The 24,478-nt window shown below is 37.4% G+C and overlaps 1 protein-coding gene across 4 annotated transcripts in view; it reads right to left on the bottom strand.

The window, feature by feature from the left end:
- Nucleotides 1-24,478, bottom strand: part of TTC29 (tetratricopeptide repeat domain 29) — a 123,945-nt gene that overhangs the window by 23,975 nt on the left and 75,492 nt on the right. For all 4 annotated transcript variants that reach the window (XM_071753707.1, XM_071753708.1, XM_071753705.1 and 1 more), the window contains exon 10: nucleotides 21,396-21,627. In XM_071753707.1, coding sequence (XP_071609808.1) covers nucleotides 21,396-21,627 — 232 coding nt within the window. The remainder of the gene's footprint in view (nucleotides 1-21,395; nucleotides 21,628-24,478) is intronic.

The raw sequence follows: 24,478 nt of genomic DNA, 5'->3' as shown, positions 1-24,478 counted from the left end.
TGACTTTTTATCTCACATGATGAAAATATAACAAAGAAATAAAACTGCCAAACTCTGAGCCTTATGACTGAGACAGGGAATGCTTGCAGACAGCACTGAAGAACAAAAAAGCACAGAACAAACTCAGTTCAAAAAGACTGATCATATCCTGAGGTACAGCTAGGGCTTTTTTGTTGTTGTCTGTTAAAAGTGGCATAAAATCTTTGGAGATTTTTCTCTCCAAAGATGATATTTTTCTAGTTTACTAGATACACTGTTTTACTTTGTATGAACACCCTCTTTGACATTAAGTTCAGCCTCCGGGCTAGCATCGCTTATCTCTGCTTCCAAAAATCCTCATATTTGATTGTCACATTTATTAAGTCAGAATCTGAAACAATTTCCATCATCCTGTAAGTCTCTTTCTCTTCTTCCTCCAAAACGTAGGCAAATAGTTTAAACATTTGCAGGAAACTGGTGAAATTATACAGTTTAGCCATACAGTATTGTACTCAATTAATTTTTTAACTATCTGTCTGAATTTCAAGTCTCTCTCTATATATATCTATATATCTGTAAGCTCTAAAAGCCAAAAGGCATGGACAGATGCTCAAATCTTGACTATTTTACAACATCCCTACCACCCTTGTTTTCTATTTGCTTAGTTTGCCTGCAAAAGTCTTAATTTCTGGGGTCATAGAAAACACTACAGATTCAATAGAATTTCTGTCACATTCATCTCACTTGTTAGCTGCCTATGCCCAAAGTTGAATTAACATGGAAGCATTTTTAAGTTGTAAAATAAATTGTAATGAAAATCATACAATAGCAGACTTGGCAGCATGAGAAAAAAATCTTGTGAGTGCATATAAAATGTTTAACAAGAAAATATATCTCTTGGTTGATATAAGCCAGTGGACACAAGCAGTTCAGTTTCAGCATGTGGTCATCTTTGCCTGCTAATTATCAGAGGTTCTAGGACTCAAAATGCATATACCAGCATTTTACCTTTGAGTAGCTTTAAAACAGTAATTTCACAGTGCAGTTTGCAAAGCAGAGCAAGGCAGGATTGACTTGCCCTTGGAAAAGCAGGGAAGTTTCATAAATGAAATAAGAACAAGTAGGTAATAACCACCACTCCAAGTGCTTACTTGCAAGCTACTCTTGATCTTTTTGTTACTACTTGTGAGCTGCTCTTGATGCCTTTTAAGAAGGATGTTTAATGCTGCTCTTCACAATATTTTTTACTGGAGCCCCTTCTTGACACATTTCCCAGCTATACATCCAAGTCTATATCCAAGTTTCCATAAATACCTCCTACACAAGGGTTGGGAGCTCCAGTGTTCCTCACATTGCTAAGGCTGAGCACAAAGATGTCTTGGTAAGCATTTGGTAACTGCACTGCTCCTGCTCATATGGGGGAAGTTTTTCAGCATTTTTCCAGTTGCATTTTTCTCACCCACTACTCTTACTTCAAACTATCACAGTCACTGAGAAGAGGTCATTAATTAATGCCTCTCCTCTCTTCAAATTCTGTCTCAAATCTGCTATTGTGTCTTCCCTGTGTCTCTTCTGTAGACACAGGAACTCAAAATCTACCATAAAATTAATCATCATTTTGGTCATAATTTTTAGCTTTTTTTCAGCCTTTCTGAGCTTTTTCCAGCTTGACATCCAGAACTGCTACGATACTAAGTTGAAACCTTATCAGTGTTGAGTAGAGCTGAGGGATTACTTCAAGGTTCATTATTTTTAACACTCTAGGAAGATGTTTGCAGTTTTTAAGCAGCCCAACACTGCTGATTCAGATTCAGCTTGTGCTTTCTGGATGTCAAGATTCCTTTCCTCCCTACAGAACTGGAACTTGCTACCTGTTTGTAACTATGCACTTGATCATATATACTTACACATACTCTTACAGACACAAGTACTGAGATCATTACAACTTGTGTTTCTCAGTTTGTCAAGATCTTCTGAAATGCAGCACCAGGAAGCAGAACGTGCACGTTCCCTGGATTGTGTTATCTGCAAACCCAGTGAGCATATTCTCTTATGTAAGCCTCCAGATAGGGAATGAAAACACAAGAAAGTACAGAGTCAGATCACTGTAGAAGCTTCTGCTAAATTGTTTCCATTTCTAACAACAGCACTGAGAGCTTTTAATAGCCAGGTTTTCAATAATCAGTATTCCCCCACTGGGTAACAGGCTCAGGTTGACCATGCTTCCTTACTTGCTTGTGAAAGTTGTCTATGTCAAAACCTTCAGGCAGAAAATGTCGTATTTGTTCTCCTTATCTTAACTTTTTTATGTGGAAGACCTCTTGCCCTGTTATGGCTTGACACAAGTAGTTTTAGCAAATTAATTTTGGTTGTTGCACATTTCCTTGTTGTCTCCTAGCTATCTACTCAGCATCTGATTGTATGTTCTGCTATTTTTCTAAGACAGGATCATAAGCTGATCCATCTGAAATTCCTTGGCTGCTCCTCCTCTTTCCCTGGATAAAAACAGGCAGCAGCTTTGTCTTTTATGACCACTCTGAAACCTCACCTGATCTCCAAAAGTTTTCAAAAATGGTCAGTGGCCTCAAGATTGCTCCAGCCAGTTTTTTTTAGTGTTGTAGGTTGAAGTTTCTGACCATCTGGTTTGAAGATCTAACTCAGGTAAGTACTCTCTAGCATACTTTCTCTGTTCTAGCCCTGGATCTTGCCTTTTTTTTTTTTTTTTTTTTTTTTTTTTTTTTTTTTTTTTTTTTTTTTTTTTTTTTTTAACATAAACTCTGCTTGCCACATCACCCTAGCTGACCTTTTCTGTGAAGATAAAAGCAAAAAAAACATTAAAGCACATTGGCCTCCCCTAGGTCATCTACTAAGAGTTTCTCCCCTCTGTTGTACAGCAAACTAATATTTCTCTTGATCTTCCTCTGGCTGATAATGTACTAATAATCTGTTATCCTTTATGTCCTTTGCTAACTGTATCTCTACCACACTCTTTTTTAATGCTTGATCTGATCAGCACTGGAATCTTTTCTCCTCTGCTACATACTCCTTCCATCACACTTCATTCTGTGTGATTAAAAAGATCAAACACTGGCACATTGGTACCTAAGAGGAGATGCTCTTTCTGTCTGCACCCAGATACTCACTTCCACCTGAACACTGTCCTGGTGCTATGAATTTTGCAGTATTAGCAGGAGTAGAGGTGCTATGTGAACAACACTTTATGGATTGGTGCTTTAACGATATCTGACTGGTAAAACCACAACTAGAGGACTGGAAATTCATTGTTTCATTAAAACTCTCTATCACACCATGGCCAATATTGGAGGCTCAAGTTTAGGGATAAAAATCAGTGCTGACAAACAAATTCACTGGAAAGAATAGAATATAAAAATGAAACATATCTCAGCATGGGACTTTTGGTGTGGTTTTCAGTGCAGTGATTGAGAGGTGGGTATCACAGAAACAGTTCCTCCAGTACAGGCTGGCAACAGTGAGGGCACCATCTGGGATCTGTGGTGTCAGAAAGTGCAAGGAGAAAGGGAGGGAAAACTCAGGAAGGGGGCTGAGAGGGACATGTTATGAAGGGAGATGACTGCCATGGCAAGTGAGAATAAGCAGGAGGGAGAGGACAAATATTTTGTTCAAGGCCTGAAAGAGTTCCTGGTATCACTTTCAAATGTGAAGCTTATTACTTAAATCCCAGAAATTATTTTTTTTCTTCTCCAAAATATGTCAGGAATAAAACAGTAAGAGGAATGAAGCAAAAATAAAATCTTGGCCTTTTAAATCTTGTTTAAATCTTTCAGTTGACCTAGTCCTACAATAGGAGTCCATTCCTGGTCCTCACTGCAGTGAAAACATTGATGTGGGGATTACTCACATGAATAAGAATCACAAATACATTTCCTAATATACTTACACAAAAAAAAACAAACCCCAAAACCAAACCAAACTAAAACCTGGATCCATTTTTCTGTATGTTTCATGCAATACAAAACAATGAAGAAAATGAAACTGATCTTATGTCTGCTTATCTCAAGCTGGAAAGAAAACAATAATTTGCAAACCAACAAGAACTGAACCTTGAAATGCCTCTGGTCATCAGTGGTTGCAAGAAAATAAGATCAAAATGCAAAAGAAAACCACGGATTACATTTTAAATCAAGAAAAGAACCACTTCTGTACAGAAGAAATGTTTGCTTTATAGCCTGCACAGATGCTGTACAAGCAAAATTCTCAGTATATTAATATAAACTGTCTGAAAAAATTCGACCTGATTTCATAAGACCAGCAAAAACAAAACAAAGGGAAGCTTGACATTTTATGGGCTTTTTCCTCTAGCACAACCATGCAAGCTGAGCTGTGAAACTGTGATGGAAATATTAGAGCTGTTGTGCCTGAAAAAACGCAGTGATCATTTCATTCTTCCTGTCTTTTAATGCTCCAGGGTTTTGGAGACGAATAGGAGCAATAAGTTCACTTTGCAGAATTAATGCTGTAATTCTTTATCATAAGAGCGAAGCATTACCTCAATCTGATTTTTCTACAAAATGGTTCAAAGTCTATTTTTAATGATGGCCCTAATTTGTTAACACCTTTTAAATTATTAATCCCCTTTATATTCAAGTAGTTATTGCATGTCATAACAATGTATCTATGCAGGGAAATTTAATAGTATTTTCTGCATGTCAAGAAAAGGCTTGTTCTGCAAAATGCTATTAAAACTGATAATGAGCTAAATATTTGCCATAGCAAACACTGAAATTACTATATCAATCAACTTTGGGTTCTCTTATTCAATAAACAAAATTTAACCTATTAACTTTGCCTAATTTTAGGCAGGAAAATGCTTGTTTTCAGGCATATCTTGCCCTTGACTCCATATCTTTATCATCTGATAACTACATTTTCCTGGCCAATTAAGCCATTGTTCTGAATCAGATGTAGTAATACAAGCCTTTTATTCTGCCTTGAACGCCCCTGTATTACTAGATCCTGAGTGCAATTTTCTCTGAGTGAATTTAGACTACATTTAAAGCACACACAGATCACAGGAAAATGATAAGCTATGTTTCTGAAGACCCCTTTCACATTAAAGAAAGAAAAAAAGATTTACAAGGAAGTCAAATATATTATATTGCACATCTCAGCTCTTCAGAGTTCGGTATCTCCACAGATTTTTCTACGTGGCAGGATGGTTTTGTTAATATTTTAAGAAAATAACTCCAAAAAACATAAGAACTGCACACAAGCATCACCACTGACAGGCACAGGAAGGACAGCATCCTCCTTCATGAGCATCTAAAGCATCAATCTGAATGCTGATTGACTACGTAACACCCCATCCAGTGACAAAAGAGGCAGTTTCCATCAGCTGAAGCAGTTTATTGCCCAAGATGCCTCAGCAGTGTCTGTCTGGGTGTGATGTTGCTGTTGATGCCACAGCCACCAGCCCGCTGGCTTTTGTCACAGCAAAGAGCTGCGTGCACAGGAGGGACCAAGAGGCTCAAGGCCGCCCCTGGCCGGGCTGCAAGGCACCTCGGGCCCCTGCCCTAGGGCTCTGTTTGGCCCTAGCTCACCCCTGGCTAACAAAACGACCCGAGATGCTCATGAGAGGGGCACAAAAAGCTCAGTTTTGCACCGGTGTCTTGATGGAAAATGCTTGGAAGGAGCCTTCTTTCACAAGACCATTCTGCATGGCACTGCTGCTCAGGACACTGTGAGTGCACAAGCAAAATGAAGAATAAGATTTCCTTACCCCTGCCTGCAGTCAAGGCCACATATTCCTGCTGCTGGACTCCAGGATGGAACTCTTAACAACCCCAGAGAAAAACACTCCCTACACTTGTGCATTGTAGAGGGAGCCAAAGGCACTCTCCCCCAGTTTCAAGGAAAAGGGGTGTGTGTAGTAATCCAATAATCTGTGGTTCTTACTCAAAGGCAATTTCTTGATATAAAATGTTTCCAATGAGCTGATGCAGAGCCACTCCTGAATGGAAATTATCAGTGCTGCAAGTGTCATTTGGGTAAAACAAGGCAACTTGTAAAGGCTCATCCTCATTGACCTTGTTTCTCAGCTTACAGTTAATTTATTTCTTTTTTTCTCATGTTTCACATTCTGCTGTACCTCACTGCTGCCAAATAAGGCACTTGTGTGAAAGAATAACAATTTAATTTAATTAAGGGCAAGGACTGGATTAAGCTCCCACCCACCCCCTGTATAAATCCCATGAAGTGTTGACCTAAAAATACCAAAAATTCCCTCAAAGCAACACTGTCATCTGTTTAATCTCTTACACCTTGCTCTCCCAGACAGTACTCTACTCATTAAGAAACAATTTTCTACTAAAGATCTTATTTTTCATAGTGATTAAAAAAATCATTATTTTCAAAAGCATGCCATGGTTTGATCATAAATACATGTCTTAAATTGTTTCATAAGTTGGTAATCAGGACAGAACAAATTTTTAGGCACAAGTTTGAAATGATTCAACTATGAAACTGTACTTGATGTAAGCAAGGCTGAGTTTCTGTCAAGAATTTGTGTGTGGGAACAGTTAAATGATAACAGCAATTATTCTGCCAGAAAATCCTAAATTACCTTAAGGTTAAATTGAAAACATTCTCAAATTTACAGAAAGATTGGTTTTGAAGTTTCAGAAACATTCTCAGCTCCCTTGTACTGACACGAAGTACATAAAAAATTAGCAGAGTGGCTGCAGTTAAAACTGATATAAAGAAACACAGTTTGTAGTTTCAAGTATTTCTGCTTACAGTACCACTGATATGACAGGAAAACAAGAAAGAAAAGGTGACTTTGCAACAGAGGAACATTGCTCTCTTCTATCCCAGCCTGTGCAGTTGCAGGGCAGGTGCAGACACACCAGCACTCAGCTCAACTCAGCCCTTCCAGGCACCCACCAAGACTGTGGCCTTGTCCAAGCTTTTTTCTAAAGGGCAATTTTTTAGGTGATTATGTTTGCTAACAATGATTTCTTAATCTTTTAGCAGACAAAATGTTGGCTAAGACATCAAACTAAAGAAATAAAAATGTGTATAGCAAAAAAAACTTGAAAGAACCTGGTGAGCAGAAGGTAGGTATGAAAACCAGGAGATTATCAAATTGCCAAATAAATATTTTGTGCAGTCTGGAGGTGCAGCCTGGAGAGCTTCACTGAATCAGCCAATGGAAACAACTTTGGAGCAAGATGAACTATGGAACTATGAGAAATTAGGATTAATCAAAAAAATAAACTGAATTTACTGGGGAGAAGGAATGAATAATATAATTTTAAAATCACATAAAAATGTATAATATTTTTTCATTAAAACTGTAGTTAAAATATATTAAAAAAATAAAGTTTTAGTTAACTCCTGCAGCAACCAAACACATATCAACCAGTAATACCTCAGTCACAATTAGAACAACACTGATAGAGAGAAACTATTTAAATCTGTTTCCAGGAAGCTGTAGAGCACAAACTTTCAGTCTTCTAAGTAATGATTACTTCAGAAGCTCTTAACCCCATGGAGACTGAGATCCTCACTCACATAGAAAAACTTAACCCAGTCTAAATGAAACACAACAGCCTCTTTAATATCTAGACCACAAAGTTCTGGGTACACAGAAATTACAAGGTCAGGGGGAAAAAAAAAAAAAAAAAAAGCTTTTCCATTAACTAAATGTGACTGTTTATGTTGGACATTGTCAAGTCCCACAGATACAAATACTGGAATATGTTTGTAGCTAGAGAGGCACTGAAAGCCCAGTGATGGTGAGAACTTGAACACAAATCTCAGGTTTATGGAAACCAGTGACAGAACATACCTCACTTTAACTCTGACAACAGGCATTGTTAGGAGGCAATTTTCTTCTTTCTGTCCATATCTTCACCCCTCTCTGAAGCCCTCTCAAACTCAATGGCACCCCACAATATAAAGAACCAAAACATGACTCTGCAGTGCTTGGTGTACTTGTCAATATGGGAAAGAAACATCCTTTTTCCCCATCTGTCAGTCTGGAGCAGAGTGAGCTGCCTGAGACTTGCAGAAGAAAATAAAAAACACCTCTGAGAATGTATGGAAGACCAAATAACTACCTGGTTATAATTCCTTCCACAGGATACTCTTTCTGTTCAGCTATGATGAAGCCATTTTCCTGAAGCACTATCTCCTGGAGCAGAATGCTTGCTGGGTGGAATTTGAGAAGGTTTTATTGATCATTTGATCTATTTGAAGACTGATGCTTTTTGTAGTCTCTTCCCTTAGTTATAACTTCTGCAGAAGACAAATAAAGCCTCAGATTTTTTTTTGTTAATGAAAAATGCAAACAACAGCCCTGCCAGCTTCTAACTTGGGTAGAAGGTTCTCTGTAGGAAGCTCTTACTAACAGAGGCAGCTGTGGTTAAATCTTAGGATAAAAAGAAAGGTGAGATTTAGAAAATAATTTGACTTGAGAACGTGGAACTAGGGAACTACTGCAGAGAAGACTATTAGAAGGGACTCCAAACTCGGAAAAAAAGTTCCTTGATTAAGTTGCTATGGAAAGAAAAAAAAATTTATGGAAAGGGAATACAATCATTTGATAAGGGCTCAAAAGTTGACCCATTTGGCTTGTAAATATTTTGATTTCTCTCTACAAAAGACTGGCAAGATGTGCCTCAGCACAGCCTTATGAGAATTAAGAGCTTTGGAGGCAAACAGAAACACTGTAATTTTATTTATTTGAAGCTATAGATTCAATTACTAAACTCTGACCCTAGAAAAAAGAAATAAAAATCCGAGTCTGGTTTTTGAAGTATCAAAAACATAGTCCAGAATGGATAAACAGACTGTCCAGGTGTCACACCTAGTTTTCTACAAGAAACATCCTCAATCATAAATAAGGATCTAAAGCATTTGAGTTCAGTTTTGTCTCCAGTGAGAGTGGAAGTGTGGGATTCATTCAGTAAGATGCATTCAGCAACCTGGCTGCTTTCCTGCTTCACGAAGTTATGTAAGGAGGAGAGTCCTGAATTATGTAAGAGAGGGAGTAACAAAGCTTCCCAGCACTGAGACCATTTAAGAATAAGCAGCAACCCTTCCCTCTGTGTTGGTTTATTCCTAGCTGGTGAAATCCTTGTTCTTCCTGCCCTTTTGGAGCAGATACCAATGTGCTCAGCTGGGTGATGTGTACTGGTCCTACTGAACAATATAACTGGAAAACAAATATGAAGGAAATAGGATTTTCTTTTACCTCCTTCCATCAGTTGTGCTCACAAGAAGGAGCTACATTCTGTCATATCTAAGTACCTTAGAATAAGTAATCCTTATAACTCATCTTTTCAGAAATCACTATAAAATTTTCTTCTAAACCCCAGCATGTGTCAGATAGTTCCTTTCTCCAAAGTTACTGCAAAAATGAAAGGTATTAATTTGAAGTCCTCATCAGGTAGGATAGGTACAGAGTTTGAAATACAATTTTATACTTAAAGGAAAAAACTTTCTGGTTTTCTCCTTTTCCTGCATCATTTTACCCTTTAGAGCAAGTTGGCTGTGGATGCTATGAAAGGTCCATTGCCAGATATTTTTTGACAACAGGCAAGACAAACTTCTCTTGGAAATAACAAATACATTTGCTCCTACATGGGGGCTAAAGATGGTGACTACTTAAAGTCCTTTCCTTACAATTTTTCTGTGATCCTATGTTTATTGTCCTGGCTCATTAAATGCCACAGTTCTGGAAAAGACTGGAGACGATGCTGCCAAGGTGATTTGGGTATCTTCAAATTAACCCCACAGGCTTTGGCACTGAGAAACAGAAAGACTGCCAACTGCTCTTCACATTTTCCCCAGCCTGCCTCTGATCCTTTTAACTGGCATCTCGTCAAAGTAAGACTGAACTTGTGCACCTCTGTGTTCAAATGAATCAGAGTCCCATAGAAACAAAATGTTAGAACCAGATTATTTTAAAGAGCAGATTGTACCTACAAGGAATCTGACTGTAGCTTTGATTGTCCTATCCAAGTACCTTTAAGTAAATAAAAGTTCTGTTCCCATGGCTGATCATATTCAGCTTGTGTATTCTGGGGACTTGCATCTTCACAAATGGTGAAGATCACAGCTTTCTCCAGGTGATTCTTTCCTCATTACAGGCTGCATTGAGGACGAATCTCTTTAAGACTCTTGCCTTAAAAAAAGACATCAAAAGAAACCCAGGGAGCGTACACAAACAGGGTGGCTGAAAGGTACTTACAATACTGGGAAAAAAAAAGAGGGAAAATTAATACTAATTAAAATATTAGGTTGAAAATATTGTAATACAAGTGGAATGAGGCAACAAAGTTGCAGTTTGCCATCATTTGGCTTACAATTTCAAAAGATGCAAAAGCTCTGCTACCTGTGTCATCAGCTTGAACTCTTCTTACTCAGGCATAGATCAGCTGCTCAATGGTCACAGCCCCAAATAGCAAGCTGAGTTATTGCACATACATAACATCTATCTAACACTATACAATTATGTAGGTAAGAAGTATTTTAGCAAGCAGCATCTGCAGAAATGCCATACTGCAAATGCCCCAATAATAATATAGCAATGAATAGCACACCTGATGGTGCTATCTTGCTGCAAGTATCACACGTACACAATTTATCTGCATAAGGAATCTGTGTTCCTGAACTGATAATTAGTTCATTTTGGAATTAAGAGACTAAGAAATGTCATGTGTTGCATTGAAACCTCCTTCCAGTGCTTCCAGAAGACTTACACTGATGGCTTCTTCACTTTAACCAAGGAAGGAGAGTAAGAGTGTCCTGCTCTTTATTCTGTTGTGACAAAACTGGCAAGAAGAAGGAATTATATTGCATTCTGCACAGTACTACTTTATGTTGCAGATTGTGCATGGTATTACCAACTCCAGATGGCTCAGGGAACAAGGGATTTAATTTGAAAAAAAATGTTGCAAGAATATAAATGTAGAACTTAAAGGTAAAATCCTAATGATCAAAATGTGCTGCACAACATAGTATTGTGAAGCAAAAAGGACATTTTAAAGTAATGCCTAAAAGTCATAATAGGACTTAAAATTAGATTTAAAAATAGCCCAAATATATGTATCCTATGAAACTAAAAAAAAAAAACTACACAAACCTCCCTCCCTACCCTCCTCCTTGCCCTTCCACCCTCCAAAACCCCCCCCCCCCAAAAGAAACAAACAAAAACCCCCAAAGAAAAACCTTTCAAAGGTTAAGGCCACTTCAAAACCTTCCAGAAAACAGGAAAGTATGATTTGTGAGACACATTGATACAGATAGGTATTGCTGCATGAACATAACAATGTGCACACACACACACACACACACACACACATATATATATGTATGTATGTATATATGTATATATATTCTGATGTTCTGTAGGTATGACCAAAGATCAGAGTTCAAAATCTAAATGTCTGGCTGCAAAAAAACCCTAGATCTCTTACTCAAATGGGAAAAAACCCCACAAAAACATAAACACATCGTTTTTTCAGTCAAAGGTTAAAATGGATTCAGTGCTGACTTCATCCATTTGCCAGTTGTTGACAGCTGTCAATATAGCGATTTGATTTCTTTATCCAAGTAGGAGAGAAAGATCTTGGCTGTGAGCTGCAGTTTCCCTGCCCCAACTCAATTACTGCATTCTTGAACTGCTATGGATTCATTTGTGGGCAAGGGGGCAGGCAGTGGGAGGGTATTGATTGGAGTATAATGTCATGTGTAGCAGGGAGAGTAAGATGAAAAGTGTTGTCTGCTTAATGGGTTGGTATTAAGTGGGTGGGAATGGCTTCTAATTAGCCACAATTGCTGTGTTTCTCAGTTTCCCTCCTTTCCCTCCTCCCGTCGGTCACCAGCTGCCAATCTCCCTTTCCTTTTCTCTTTTTGTGTGGAGTTCATTGCTCACTGCAGTGAAAGCCTTTGTTTAAAAAAGAGGGCTCCCAGGGTCTCATCTGCCAGGGTACAGCTTGCTGCCTGCGATGAGTAGCAACTGTCAGTTTATTTTATCTCAACCTTTTCATCATTCTGCTGAAACTGGTCGAGTGAAACCACCTGAGAGACCTGAGGATTCAGTACCTACAAGTCATTAGCCAGGACTGCTCTATCTCTCCTCACACAGCAAGTCAACTGAACACTGCTTAAAATATAGTCCACTTTAACCCCCTATTTTCCAATGGATGCTTTAGAACTCTTCCTGCATCTTCTGGATTTGACTTTCATGATCATTCCTTAAACCTACTGCAGCACTTCTGAGTGAGTAATACATTTTCCAGTGCTTCTCAACAAAAATGCTCAAGCAACATTGTTTAGAAATATCAAATATCCTAAAATCTGGGATACCTTCAATTGGAACCTCTTTCTCATCTACATTATATTCTCAAGCTTGAGCAGGACATCAAATCCCAATTATTTGAATCTCCACTTCCCTACAACTTCTTGATAATGTATTTCAGATAAAAGGGATTCTGCTCACAGTTACATTTATGCAACCCCCCTCAAATCAACAAGATTTTATATGTATTAAAAAAGCAGTATTTGGTCCACAATTTTTAGCATATTTTCCTCTCTTTGCCATGCAGTTTCTCTCTTTGTATAGAAGTATATGTGTACATATATTCCCCATGCACATCCACCTTCCAAACACCCAATGTAATTGCAATGCAATCATTAAAACTTATGAAAGTATATGAGAGAAAGAAAGATATTGTTTTGAAATAAAAGCAAAGTAAAGTTACCTAAATAAGACTTTTAACTCATGAGCATGAACACTCTTTTTCTGGTAATCACAGCTAACTTGCAGCAGTCATTATTAACAGTATTAATAGAGCAACTGCAATATTTGTTTTCCCTTTGTAAACATTGAGCCATTTCAACATATAAATGATTACAAGAACAGAAACCCAGTTATTCTCCAATGTACCCATTGATTTTCTAATGCTTAAAGTCATCACTGTTTCATCTCAATTATCTTCTTACTGTGGCATGAGTGTGCATACTTATATGAATATCAACAAAATAAAATATAATTTATTATTCTCAAAACTGATCTAAAGGTACCAGTGAGGATAGGCTCACTCCCAGGGAATTACACATCTCAAGATGCTGCTCAGCAGATTGAAAGGTTCTTCTGGAGCCCAAGCACTGAGTTCCTTAGCACCATGAAGTGAAATTTTCCATCACAAGAACCAAAGTGTAAGCTAAACAGAGGCTACAGGAGCTGCACCAGGACAGCCCAGCACCACCAGCACCATGCAGCATCCATCCCTCTCCCCTTCTGGTTCTTACCAACTGCAACAATCTGATTCGCCTTGGTACCAGGTGCTGAGGCATGATCTGGAGTTTCTTTTCCACAAATTCCTTGGGTGCACAGGATGAGCCCAGGAAGATGATTATAAGGTATAATCAACCTCTGGTTTTCTGGTTCAGTTTTATGTCAGCAACAAGCTAAATGCACAGTACTAGCACTTAGGTGTTTGGTTGAAAGGCACAGAGAGCTCAATGTCTATGTTCCCATCACCTGTAAATATCAAACAGGATCAAACTTCACAAAAACTCCATGGTTTGTGTATCCACTTTCACTCATTAGCACACGAGTAAACATGAGGTTTAGGTATGAGGGGTACTAGACACTTGCAGTTCCTGTTTTTAAAACTGCTGCAGAAGATTAATTCCCCACAGGAGCTGGCAGCAGCTACCTTGTGCTTGACTAACATCTGGAAGCAGATACATCTCAAAAACTAAAAAATATCCCAGAACTTTTAGGAAAAGAATTTGTACTAAAACACATGGAAAAAATAGAATAAAACTGATTCAGAACAATTTAAATTTGGCCTCCCCTGATCATTTATACAATCTGATACTAATGTCTGTACTAAAGGACAAGAGCTGAATGTTCAAAACTACGTTCTTGCATGACACACCACAGAAAATACTGTATAATTACTTGGCTCTGAGGCAAGACTTGTATGGGCCCTTAAATGGGAATATTCTGTATTGCAGATAATATTGAATGCTTAACTGAGTGAGTAGAAAGAAGTGGATGAGCCTGGGGGATTGGCCATCTACTTCAGCATGAATTTGTATCTTTGAGCTAATTAATCACCTTGTTGTATACTTAAACTTAGTCAATCCATTCACACAGGTGATTAAGATCTCTTTATAGACTATTTTGATACTTCACAATTTTCTATTAACCAGCTTACCATGGTACTCAATATGAAGTGGAATTCTTTCCACTGCATTTTCTGGTCACAACTTAATAAAAACACAGAGCATGAAGAACAGTGCTAAAGAGGTAAGTATGAAAAAACTGAAACACCACTCTCAAAAAAACCTATTGATTCTAGTACAAGCACAAAAGATATAAGTAGAGATTGTGATGCTAGCTACTGGGTATAGAGGTAACTGATCTGTGCTACTTAAATTTTGATTGGAAACATACATAAAATTGAGATTTGGAATGAAAGTGTGGGGCCAAAAAGGAAGAGAGAATAATTTGCAATGAAGTGAAGAACATGAGAGAAAAAAAAAAGAGATGTAGGGAACAGAACAGACAGGGAAGGAGGAGAAACAAACAGAAAATAACTGTTCCAGGAACCTTTTAAAAAATAAAATATTTCTGATGATTATTGATAAGGGTAAAGAGGTGGATTTGGGGGCAAAAAGAAATACAGTTTCATAAATACACTACCTGTGGTAGTATGATTCTTCTTAAAAATAAATTTCCTCATTCTAAATGTAAACAGTTTAAATCTTGACTATCTTCAGATCAGAGTGTCTTAATAAAAAAAGCAATTTGTTACTTTAACATAAGAGGAACATAAGAGCACATTTGTAGGCAGGGGAAGGCATCTCAGAAAAACCCCCTCAGAGATGCAGAAAAGAAAGATGGCTTGGGAGTCCCAGGAGAAGAAACATGTCACTGCCTGGGACTCCTGAGATGATCTAAGGGTTCTGTTACAGAAAATATGCACTGAATCCAGTTTCTTTGTCTTGGTTTTGATTTTCAGCATCCAAAGGTTGTTGGGGAGCTTTTGGTAAGGAAGGGTTTGGAGCAGAGAACTGTTTTCATGTTGACCCATGGTCAGTCACTCTCAGCTGTCATGTTTGCAGACAGCACCAATAAAAGGGTTTTTATGAAGTCTAAATGACAACAAAGTTCTCAATATTCATCAAAACAATTAAAGCCTGCTCTTTGGTTCTTTCTAAGGATCTATTTTCCCTTCTGAGAGCAAGGGCACAAAGCCACCAGACATCTCTTCTCGTGTGTACAGCAAAGGAGCCACTTCAGAATGTTCCACCTGGTTATTCCTCCTTTGGCCCTGCAGCCATCAGGACATGGGCAGAGCACAGCAGCTCTTCTGCTTCTTGTCTCTTCTCTTTGTCAATGTTTATGACCTGGAGTGCAGGCAAACCTTAAACTTAAACTTCTAGGTGCCTCCAAATCAAGGATTTCTTCAGAAGGGACCTAATGAGGTTGACCAAGAGTTTCAGTTTCTTTTGCACCATTCAAACCTCCCACAGAATCAGAGTTCAGATCACTGATCTTCTGTCCCAAGAATCTTTGCTTTTTAAACTTAAAGGACTTATAGAACTCCAGTTTGGTAAAAGAACTGACAGAGGAGTGCACAAAGCTACACTAAAGGGTCTGACAATATGCTACATTTTGAACACCACTTTCAGCATTTTTTTTCCACAAGAAAGAACAATTCAACTTATTTAGGGAACCATTTTCTGCTGATCTAGAAAGCTTGTAAGGGAAAACACAGCTGGATGACAACAATGTTTAGCACAGGATGTATCTAAAGCAAATGCACAGACAGATTTAGATGTTTCCATAGAAAGTATCAGATGGAAAAAGAACCAAGATGAGATGGTCAAGATATTTTTAAATAACTGTAGGTGACAAGAATACTCACTATCACATTAGACAGGATGATAACAAACTTTTTTTAAGTTATAACATCACTTAGACATAGAAAACTCATCAGCTCGTGACAAAGACTATGAAGAAACTTCTCCCAGCACATTATTCCATGGTAAAGCATTGAAATCTTCTACAAAAACCTTCTTACTAAGCAAACTAAATGAAAAAAACAAATCCCAACTAGTAATAAATAAAATCATATATATGAAACAAATAGGCCAATTTTCTGAAACAAACCTGTTCCATGTCATCAACATCTACATGTAAGCATGCTGGTTTTCATTGTTTACTTAGGGTATTTTGCATTCATAAAAAAATAAAACAGTACTAAAAATTACTGAAGTTTTTAAAAATTAATAGTGAGATAAGCTAAAATTCAGCACCTGATGAGTGCTAGATGATAGAAATAAGAAGTGGTACAAAGTTAGAAAATTTTAAGGAAAAAAAAAATAATGACAGAACCACGTTTAATCTTTTTTGACTTTTTGCTAATCATTTTCCTAAATGTAGATATTTTTTCATTGCTAACCACAGCGTATTTCCAGAAGTGAGAAACTATTCTATGTAATAAACCCCACAAAAACGGGTAAGAGCAATCCTGTGAATTACAGTAAGGGATACTGAAGCATTTCAGCTACTTTTGAAACACACTTAATGTGAGCCCTTGTGCCTCTGGAGCCCACACCAGGTCACACATTTCCTTCCCATAATTTGAAATCATAGTTCTTATTTTACAGCCTGAAGAAGTGTACAATTCCCTTATTTCAGGCACAGTTATTTCTTCTGAGAAACCACTGAAATCTATTTCTAAAATACCTTCTGCTTCTCACTATTTTTGGTCACATGAGCAATATATCCTCCAAAAGTTAAATAAATCCTCAGTTTGTATAACTCACTCTTGACGTAAATAATAATATAGATATATACATATTTAGAGCTTGAAGTAGAGCCCATCCTATCTCCAGACCCTTGAACAGTGAACAGACCACCAAGAGGGAGGGGAGACACAGAAGGTTATTGAGAGGCAGAGTCATGCTCTCCATCTCCCCAAAAGAGGGTTTGAATAATCTCCACCTTCTCTACAGCAGTAACTGGGAAGAAAATCAGCCTGGCCTGTTCAAATTCAGTCTATTTTGTCACTGGCAGCATTTAGATGTAATGACCTTTACTCAACAAGCTAGTTACAAAACTCACTAATAAACTGCCAAGAAGAAACATAATAAAAGAAAATATTAAGACTGCATGTGAACTTCAGGCACCACACAAGCCTACGTGTGTGTGTGAGCTATGTGCTAACTGCAGACTAGAACTAATTAATAACAAATTTAATTTATTGCCAAGCAATATAACAGACATACAAACAGAGGCTTTGAGAGGACACATGAACATGCAGAGTTGCAGAAATCTCACATCAGTCACATCATAAGCCAGAATCTATGACAGACCCTTGTATATGAAACATGCAGTGAAAGGAGCCTCTACCTTTCCACTGGCACCATATAAGAACTATTTTAAGGATGCATGTTTGTGTAAGGAGCAAACACTTGCTATTTTTGTAGTTATGATCAGTGCACCATACCTTTTCTTCCTCCTAAATGTTCTCAGATAAAAAAAATCTGCTCCCAGTGAGGAACACTTACTGCACAAACACAGCATGAAATTTGTAATGCACATACCTGGTGAAGATTGGTTTTGATTTGCTTGAGTACAGTCAAGCATTTTGGGTACAGTGCCATGGCATAACAGTTTTATTAGTGTACATTTGAGGTAACTAATGCACATTTATTAATGGAGGAAAGAGAATAGTTATAATGTTAAGAGGTTTCCTGGAATTAGTGTCCTTCAGAAAGAAGAGACAGATAAAAAGCAGTTTATCACATTATGAGGCAAATTGTTCTGTTGTTGAACACTGTCACCAAAATGATCCATAAATTACATGGCTATGGTAAGTTACAGTAGAAAAATGTTAACAGAATTTGTTTAGTGTAATCTTTGATCTTATATCTCGCTTATTTTACCATTCTTTAGGGAGAATCCTCTTAAAAAGAGTTAGTTACACACAAGCTAGATCTAAAATACACCTGGTAAGATCTCTGTTCCTCAACATATAAACAATTCTGTGCTAGCCACATTTTTTTTTTTTCAGAAAAATTAATATAAAATTTCTTGAAGAGCTTTAAATATGTGAATTGGTAGGTCGAAAATTTTACTTTTTACACCAGAAAAAGAACACACTCACATCATGGAATGTAATATCTACAAGAAGGACCAGGAGAAAAAATACTGAGGGATTACAGACTTAGGAGTAAGAAAAGGAGCTCGTTGGATTATCTTCTCTAAGATACAGTTTTAGCTGGTGCATGCATTTTAAATCACACTGAAGGCTGCTCAGGTGTAGAATGCTAAAAATAGTCCTGATCATACTGAAGCTGATAGTACAAGATAATTCCTTTCATCAGAAGACTTCACAGCTGATGATGTGGGCAAGAATCATTTATGCTGCATTTGTAGCTACTATAAAACAAAACAAACACAGAAAACCCACAGTAAAATGTGTTAGTTTTATGAAATTCTCAAAAGTCAATAAGCGTACATCTAAATTGTGGTTAAAAAGCATTTAACATTTCTCAAGAAAACAACTGAAGACTTTTTAGTATGAGAAAAACAATCCATTGTAAGCCTACTCTGTAAGTGTTCAGATGTTTTCAAGCATCCAAGGTCTCTGGCTGAGGCACAGCCTTGCCAGATGCAATGACCTGGACTGAGATGAGCCAGACTCACCCCTCCTGGTCAGCATTTCATCAATCATTATCCAAAATCTGATCAAAAATTTTCCTGCCACCAGTACCCTAAATTATTCTTCTCCCCTCTAGAAGGCACCAAATCAGGAGATGAAAGATGTGACAGATTTTCTCCTCTGATGATGTTTGTCACGCTGCAGGTTGCTTTTTAGGCTGTAACATGGAGCTACTGATTCTGCTGTTAATTATTTTTTATATGTTCTACTAAACATAAAAAGCCCAATAAATACATATTTGTTCTTGCAGTGGCATCTCACATTGGGACAGATAACTCTCTTGTAAGTGAAGTCAGGTGAGTGAGTCAAATGCAGCAGGTAGAAACACAACCTCCATTGCATTTATAAACAATTTTCTGATAATCCCATTCCTTTTGTCCATGACAACTTTGATCAAAACACCAATTTTATTAATAAATGTTGAGGTAAATTGTAGTAATTGAGGATTCTTCCTGCCTGGTTTTTGAAATGATTGATTTGGAAAATAAGCATTGGTTGAAAGACTTGAATTTAAATGTCATTGCTCCTCCACTAGCCTAAGTTTTTCTTTTGCCAAAGAATACAGAAGCTTATTTTTTGCCACAGAATTTTTTTCCAGTCAGAACAGTTAGAAATAAAACTTTATTACCTTCTTCCTTCCTTTCATTAAATTTCCCTCCAGATTAAGAACTATAATTGTACCTTGTCTCTAGATGTTTTATCCTCAAAAAGGCTGAGAAAATCCTAGTAGATTATCAATGTTGAGCTGTTAGAAAGAGCTAGAAGTACTGCTCTGTTATCACAGCAGGAATTTCCAAAGTGATGAGCTCATAGCAGGATGCTCAGCCATTCTGCTGGAAGGGAAGATAAAGGCTGTACCTGAAACTCAGAGCTGGGGAATCATAATTATTGACTTGGTGCCAGGTCATGTTTTGCCAGACAAAAATATTAAAAATGTAATGCCAGTATTAATGAGAGATTTGGCCCAGGAAACACGAAGAATATTACAGATTGGGCTGCCAGTGTGACACTTATGTTTTCCTGGATGTAATCTGGGTACCATGAGAGTAAACTTGGAGCATTAATGAGAAGAACGTTACTGAACTGGAAGAGCTGCTAAAAATGCAGTAGCCACAGGGTTCCTGGAGTTAACTGGAAGGAAAATGAAAACTAATACCAAAAGTAACAGAGTATAAACTAGGCAGAAATGGTGAAGAAAGAGAATCTCAGCAGACAAAACTTCTTTCTGGTACCACGCTTGCCAGGACAGAAAGGCTTTTCTAATCATGCTTTTTTTTTAAAACTCTCCAAGTCCTGTTGAGGAGGGGCATGAAGCTTGGGCTTAAAGGGGCACACACAATTTCAGGATATAAAGGAGTTCCACAACTGCATGGAAAAAGCAACCTATTAAGCAGGAAAACTCTTTAAGTGCAAGATGTAAAATATACATTGAAGGTATAAAGAAACTTCCTATCCCTTGCAGGAGACACACACCCAATTAAATTTGCCAGCTACCAAAATCTGTTTGTGCATGTGCTGGATTTCACTTATTTCACTTATTGAGACAAAAATAATATATATACCTAGATATATAGATATAACTAGTAATTGAAAAAGAAATGTATTGTCATTGCAAAGGAACTGCTCATCACTGGAACTCTAACCAGAATGCTCTCTGTTATCTCCTCAGCACACCAATGAATGTCCTCATTCCCATTTCTCACTTGCCTCTGAACTCCTGGTTCCTGTTAAACCACTAACATATGCAATTAACAGGCTATTAACCACTTCTTTTATATATAAAGTTCACAATTTAAGTTTTCCTTTCACAGAACTGGAGAAATAAAGTATAAGTACACAAGAAAAGAGCAGACAGGCAGTTCTGTGTTTTTGAGAGTATAACTGAGAGAATTTGAACACAGTAACTCTGAAGCTCCATATTATAAATGACAGCTGGGGCAAAATCATTTCCCCTGTACTCCTGATTCACACTTTCCAGAGGAACACAGGGAGGAAAGTTTTAAGGTTGAGTAGATTTATTACTCTTCCTTCTACAGTACAATACTCCCGGTCCTTGGAGATAATGCATAATTTAGTTTGTCCCATATTATCGTGCAGTACAAGGGAAAAAAGTACAGAAAATTTAACTCATGAAGAAAGGGGCCTTCTTCACACACTTCTTCCTCTACTCTTTGACTAAGACAAGGACACACAGCGGAAAAATCAGCTGCTGTTTTTTTTTTTCTTCCCCTGCAATGTCAAGTGTAATGATGTCAAAAATAAAACAAGTTTTTCTGAATTCAGAACTATGTACTTCTTACTTTTAGTAACAGGAAACTTTTTTTGACTGCACTTGAAAAACTGAATGCAAATAAATAAATTTTTTTAATTCTTTCAAGATAAAAAGAATTATGTTTGACTAAACTAATATATCATTGTCTGCACATAAACATGATGTTTTGGAGAACAGCACTGAGAAAGTAAGTTAACATTCATAGCAACAACTACTATCTGTTTCTCCACTCTACATTGTATTTAAGCTTATTTAATTCAACCTTTAAAATAACCACACAAAGGAGTAAATCTAACCTCCATCCAGAGGATTAAACACAGGAAATAATTGAATATAACTCTACAAGAAAAACGACTTAACTGTTGAGGACAATACAGCACTAATGTGTTTCATAACCAATGTCTTACCAACTGTAAGAGGGTCAGTGCACATGTCACTTCTGTTCTCCTTCCATGCCAGCAGGTACTTGAGGCTAACAGGATCTTCTGCTTCTATAAGGCTGTTAAATGCCACCATCAGCTCATGAGCCTTCGCAATGCCACAGAAAGTCTTTGTTTCATCCAGTAAAGGCAAATCTTTTAACTTCTGTGCTGCCTCAAAAGCCTGGACAAATTTTTCAACAGCTTTACTATAGTTCCCCTAGTACAGAAGAGAAAAAAGAAGATAACTGTAAGAACTCCTTGTAGTCACCTGGGTTTTAACTTGAGATCAGAGGCTGCTCCTCTGGCACCTCAGAGATGCTGCAGCTGAGGCCAGCCCACAGGCTGACTCATGGCACAGCATTAAGCAAATCACTCACTGCTGGTTCCTAACCTCCCAAATCCAAATAACACTGCTCATGTCATTCTCAGGAACAGAATTGATTCTGGATACAAATCTAAGCATATAAATATTAATATAAGTATGTAAATATTAATCAGTATATCAGCATTATTATCAGTACCATACTGATTCCAGCCGAACCATTGAGAAATTCTCTCTATTGTTTCACTAGGTTTAACATCTCTTCTTGTGGCCATTATAACAGCAATTCCTGGGTCATTTTCTGAATGTCTAGCATTAACATAAGCCACAGCCTGCCTGTTCCCTGAAGATACCTTCCAGTTCTCCCACTGGTGTGGAATTCCACAGCTTTGATGGCATAAAATTCTCAACAGAAAACATTTTCAGAGACATCGTATTGTTTCACCCTCAGCTTGATTTTGTAAGACAGAAAATCCTTTCTGCACAGACTATAGAGACCAGCAGCAAATACTGCAATTGACTGGCACTTCATGCCACTTTTTGGGATCAAAATTTGTATGACTGCTAAAACACACTTGTAATTATAAAAGGAGAAAGAGTCATAGAAATTCAGGAAGTCTTCAGGCTTTTTTTTTTTTTTACAAGACATCAGGAGAGCAGAATTAGACCTATGAGGACACAGCAATGAATAAAGAACAATAAGCACTAGGATAATAATAAAGAGCAGAAACATCTCCCTACCATACTCATGAGAACAGTAATAGGTTAAGTGATGCAGGTAGTGGGAGGAATGCAGCAATTCAGACTAAGAAACCAAGTGCAATGAGAAATGTAGAGATGTCAGGCTGACTCCACCAAAGCTTGCATATTAAAGCAAGGAATCTGCTTAACAAACTGGGAGAAATTAGACCAAATACTTGTGCATAACACAAACCCAGGCATTTTAGGAAATAAGAAACATGCGGGTAAAATGATCACGACAGGCAAGGAGGATCTGAGAGTAACAGCATTAAAGACAGTGATGGTGATGGACTGCTGGGGTGACAGAAATGTAAAGAGACAGCAACAGCTTGAACAGAGCAAAGAGAATTTGGTCAAACTCACTTTGGAAAGAACAGCAAAAGTTATATCCATGGCTTATTAAAGGGATAGGATAGATCTAGGTATAAACAGAGATATCTTTAATTTGATGAGGACAGTAATGCTGCAAATTGTATCAGGGGGGCAAGTACAGAGTTGAATAAAAAAACCCTTACAATGACCTAGAGAATACCAGCAATGGCAGCTGACACCAAGCAGGCAGTGATCCCAGAGAGAAAATGCTGTTTCAGGCTCATTTTTTGGTAAACATTCCTTACCCCTACATAGAAAATATGAATGGCATAGAAATTAAGGAACTGTAAAACTTTAGATTTTTTTTTAGTATTTAAATTACATATTGTATGCAAGCTCATAAAAATAGGCTACTGAGTTTCTTCCCTTACACACCACTTACCCAGTTCAAGACAATAACCAAAATGAGGTTAATTTTTAAAAATATAATACCTCATAGAATTAATAGCAATGGTGGCAGAAACATCTACACATAAAAGTAGTTAAACAGAATTTAGTTAATTATTTTTCAAATTTGGAGTAGATTAACCCAGCACAGCATCACATCACCCTACTTCTAAGCTTCCCCATTTTGATATTTCTTCAGGAAGTCCTTAGAGACTTTAAAACTGAGTTTTCAATGGGAAATTCAGCATTTATGCTAAGAACACATGTAAACAGAAGACTCTCAAGCTAATATAGAGATTACAGAGTATGAAATTTTTCTACTGCTTATGAAACAAAAATAGGTCACCAGCGTCGGTAGTGAGAGCTCTATGTAAGAGGAATCCAGAAAGAAAAAAAAGACATTTGAGGGTAGTGTAGAATAAGTGAAAACAGGCAAGATAGAAAAGAAATTCTAACAGAAAAAGCAGGCAACAGAAGCCAGAAAAGGTGACTTACAAAGGGTATTTCTATTTATATTTTTTTTTTATTAATTGTGGAAGCGTTACCTAATTTCCACTTTGTCCAGTGTACAGAATCTGTTCTTCTTATTACTTATTGTAGCTAAATTCATGTAGCATTTCAGCTCTAAAATAGGTGTTAAAGGGCTCAACATGAACCTTTCACTTCTGTGGTAATGTTTTTAACCCTTATGATTTAAAAAATCAAATGCTGCTGCAGTGGAAGTGCTGCATCTCTAGATGCTGTGAAGGATAAAGTAGGCATGGAAACCACTACCCAGCCAGGAAGCCAAAAGAACACCCAAGAGAAAAAATTCAGACACTGGCACCTCAAAAGATTTTAGAAACTATGATAAAGTTATTAGAGAAATTAGTTATCTCTAGCTTAGTATTGTACATCACTGCCTATTTATTGATTTAAACAGAGCAAACCAAAGCCACGAGGTTGGATGGAGGTTTATAGAGGAGAAAGTCTTTCCACTAACCACACAAACCTTTGCCAAACTATTTGCTGCTAGCACCTAAAAATAAAAAATTTGATTAGAGAACACAGAGAAGAAATCAAGCTAAGATAAAAATGCTCATTCGTATGCAATGTGGCATATATTCATTTAAAAAGAGCACGAATTTCAATGTATTGTCCAATAAAATTTCATTTGTCTTAACTGATGATTTTTGGGGGGCATACGTGGCCCCAGTGGTGATTTGGATGCAGATTTTTCACAGTGTTGAGAACCTGTCATGATCCA

Source organism: Heliangelus exortis, chromosome 10, assembly GCF_036169615.1.
Source record: "Heliangelus exortis chromosome 10, bHelExo1.hap1, whole genome shotgun sequence".
Lineage (NCBI taxonomy): Eukaryota > Metazoa > Chordata > Aves > Apodiformes > Trochilidae > Heliangelus > Heliangelus exortis.
The sequence above is the reverse complement of the archived record's forward strand: the minus strand, read 5'-3'. Positions and strand labels throughout refer to the sequence as shown.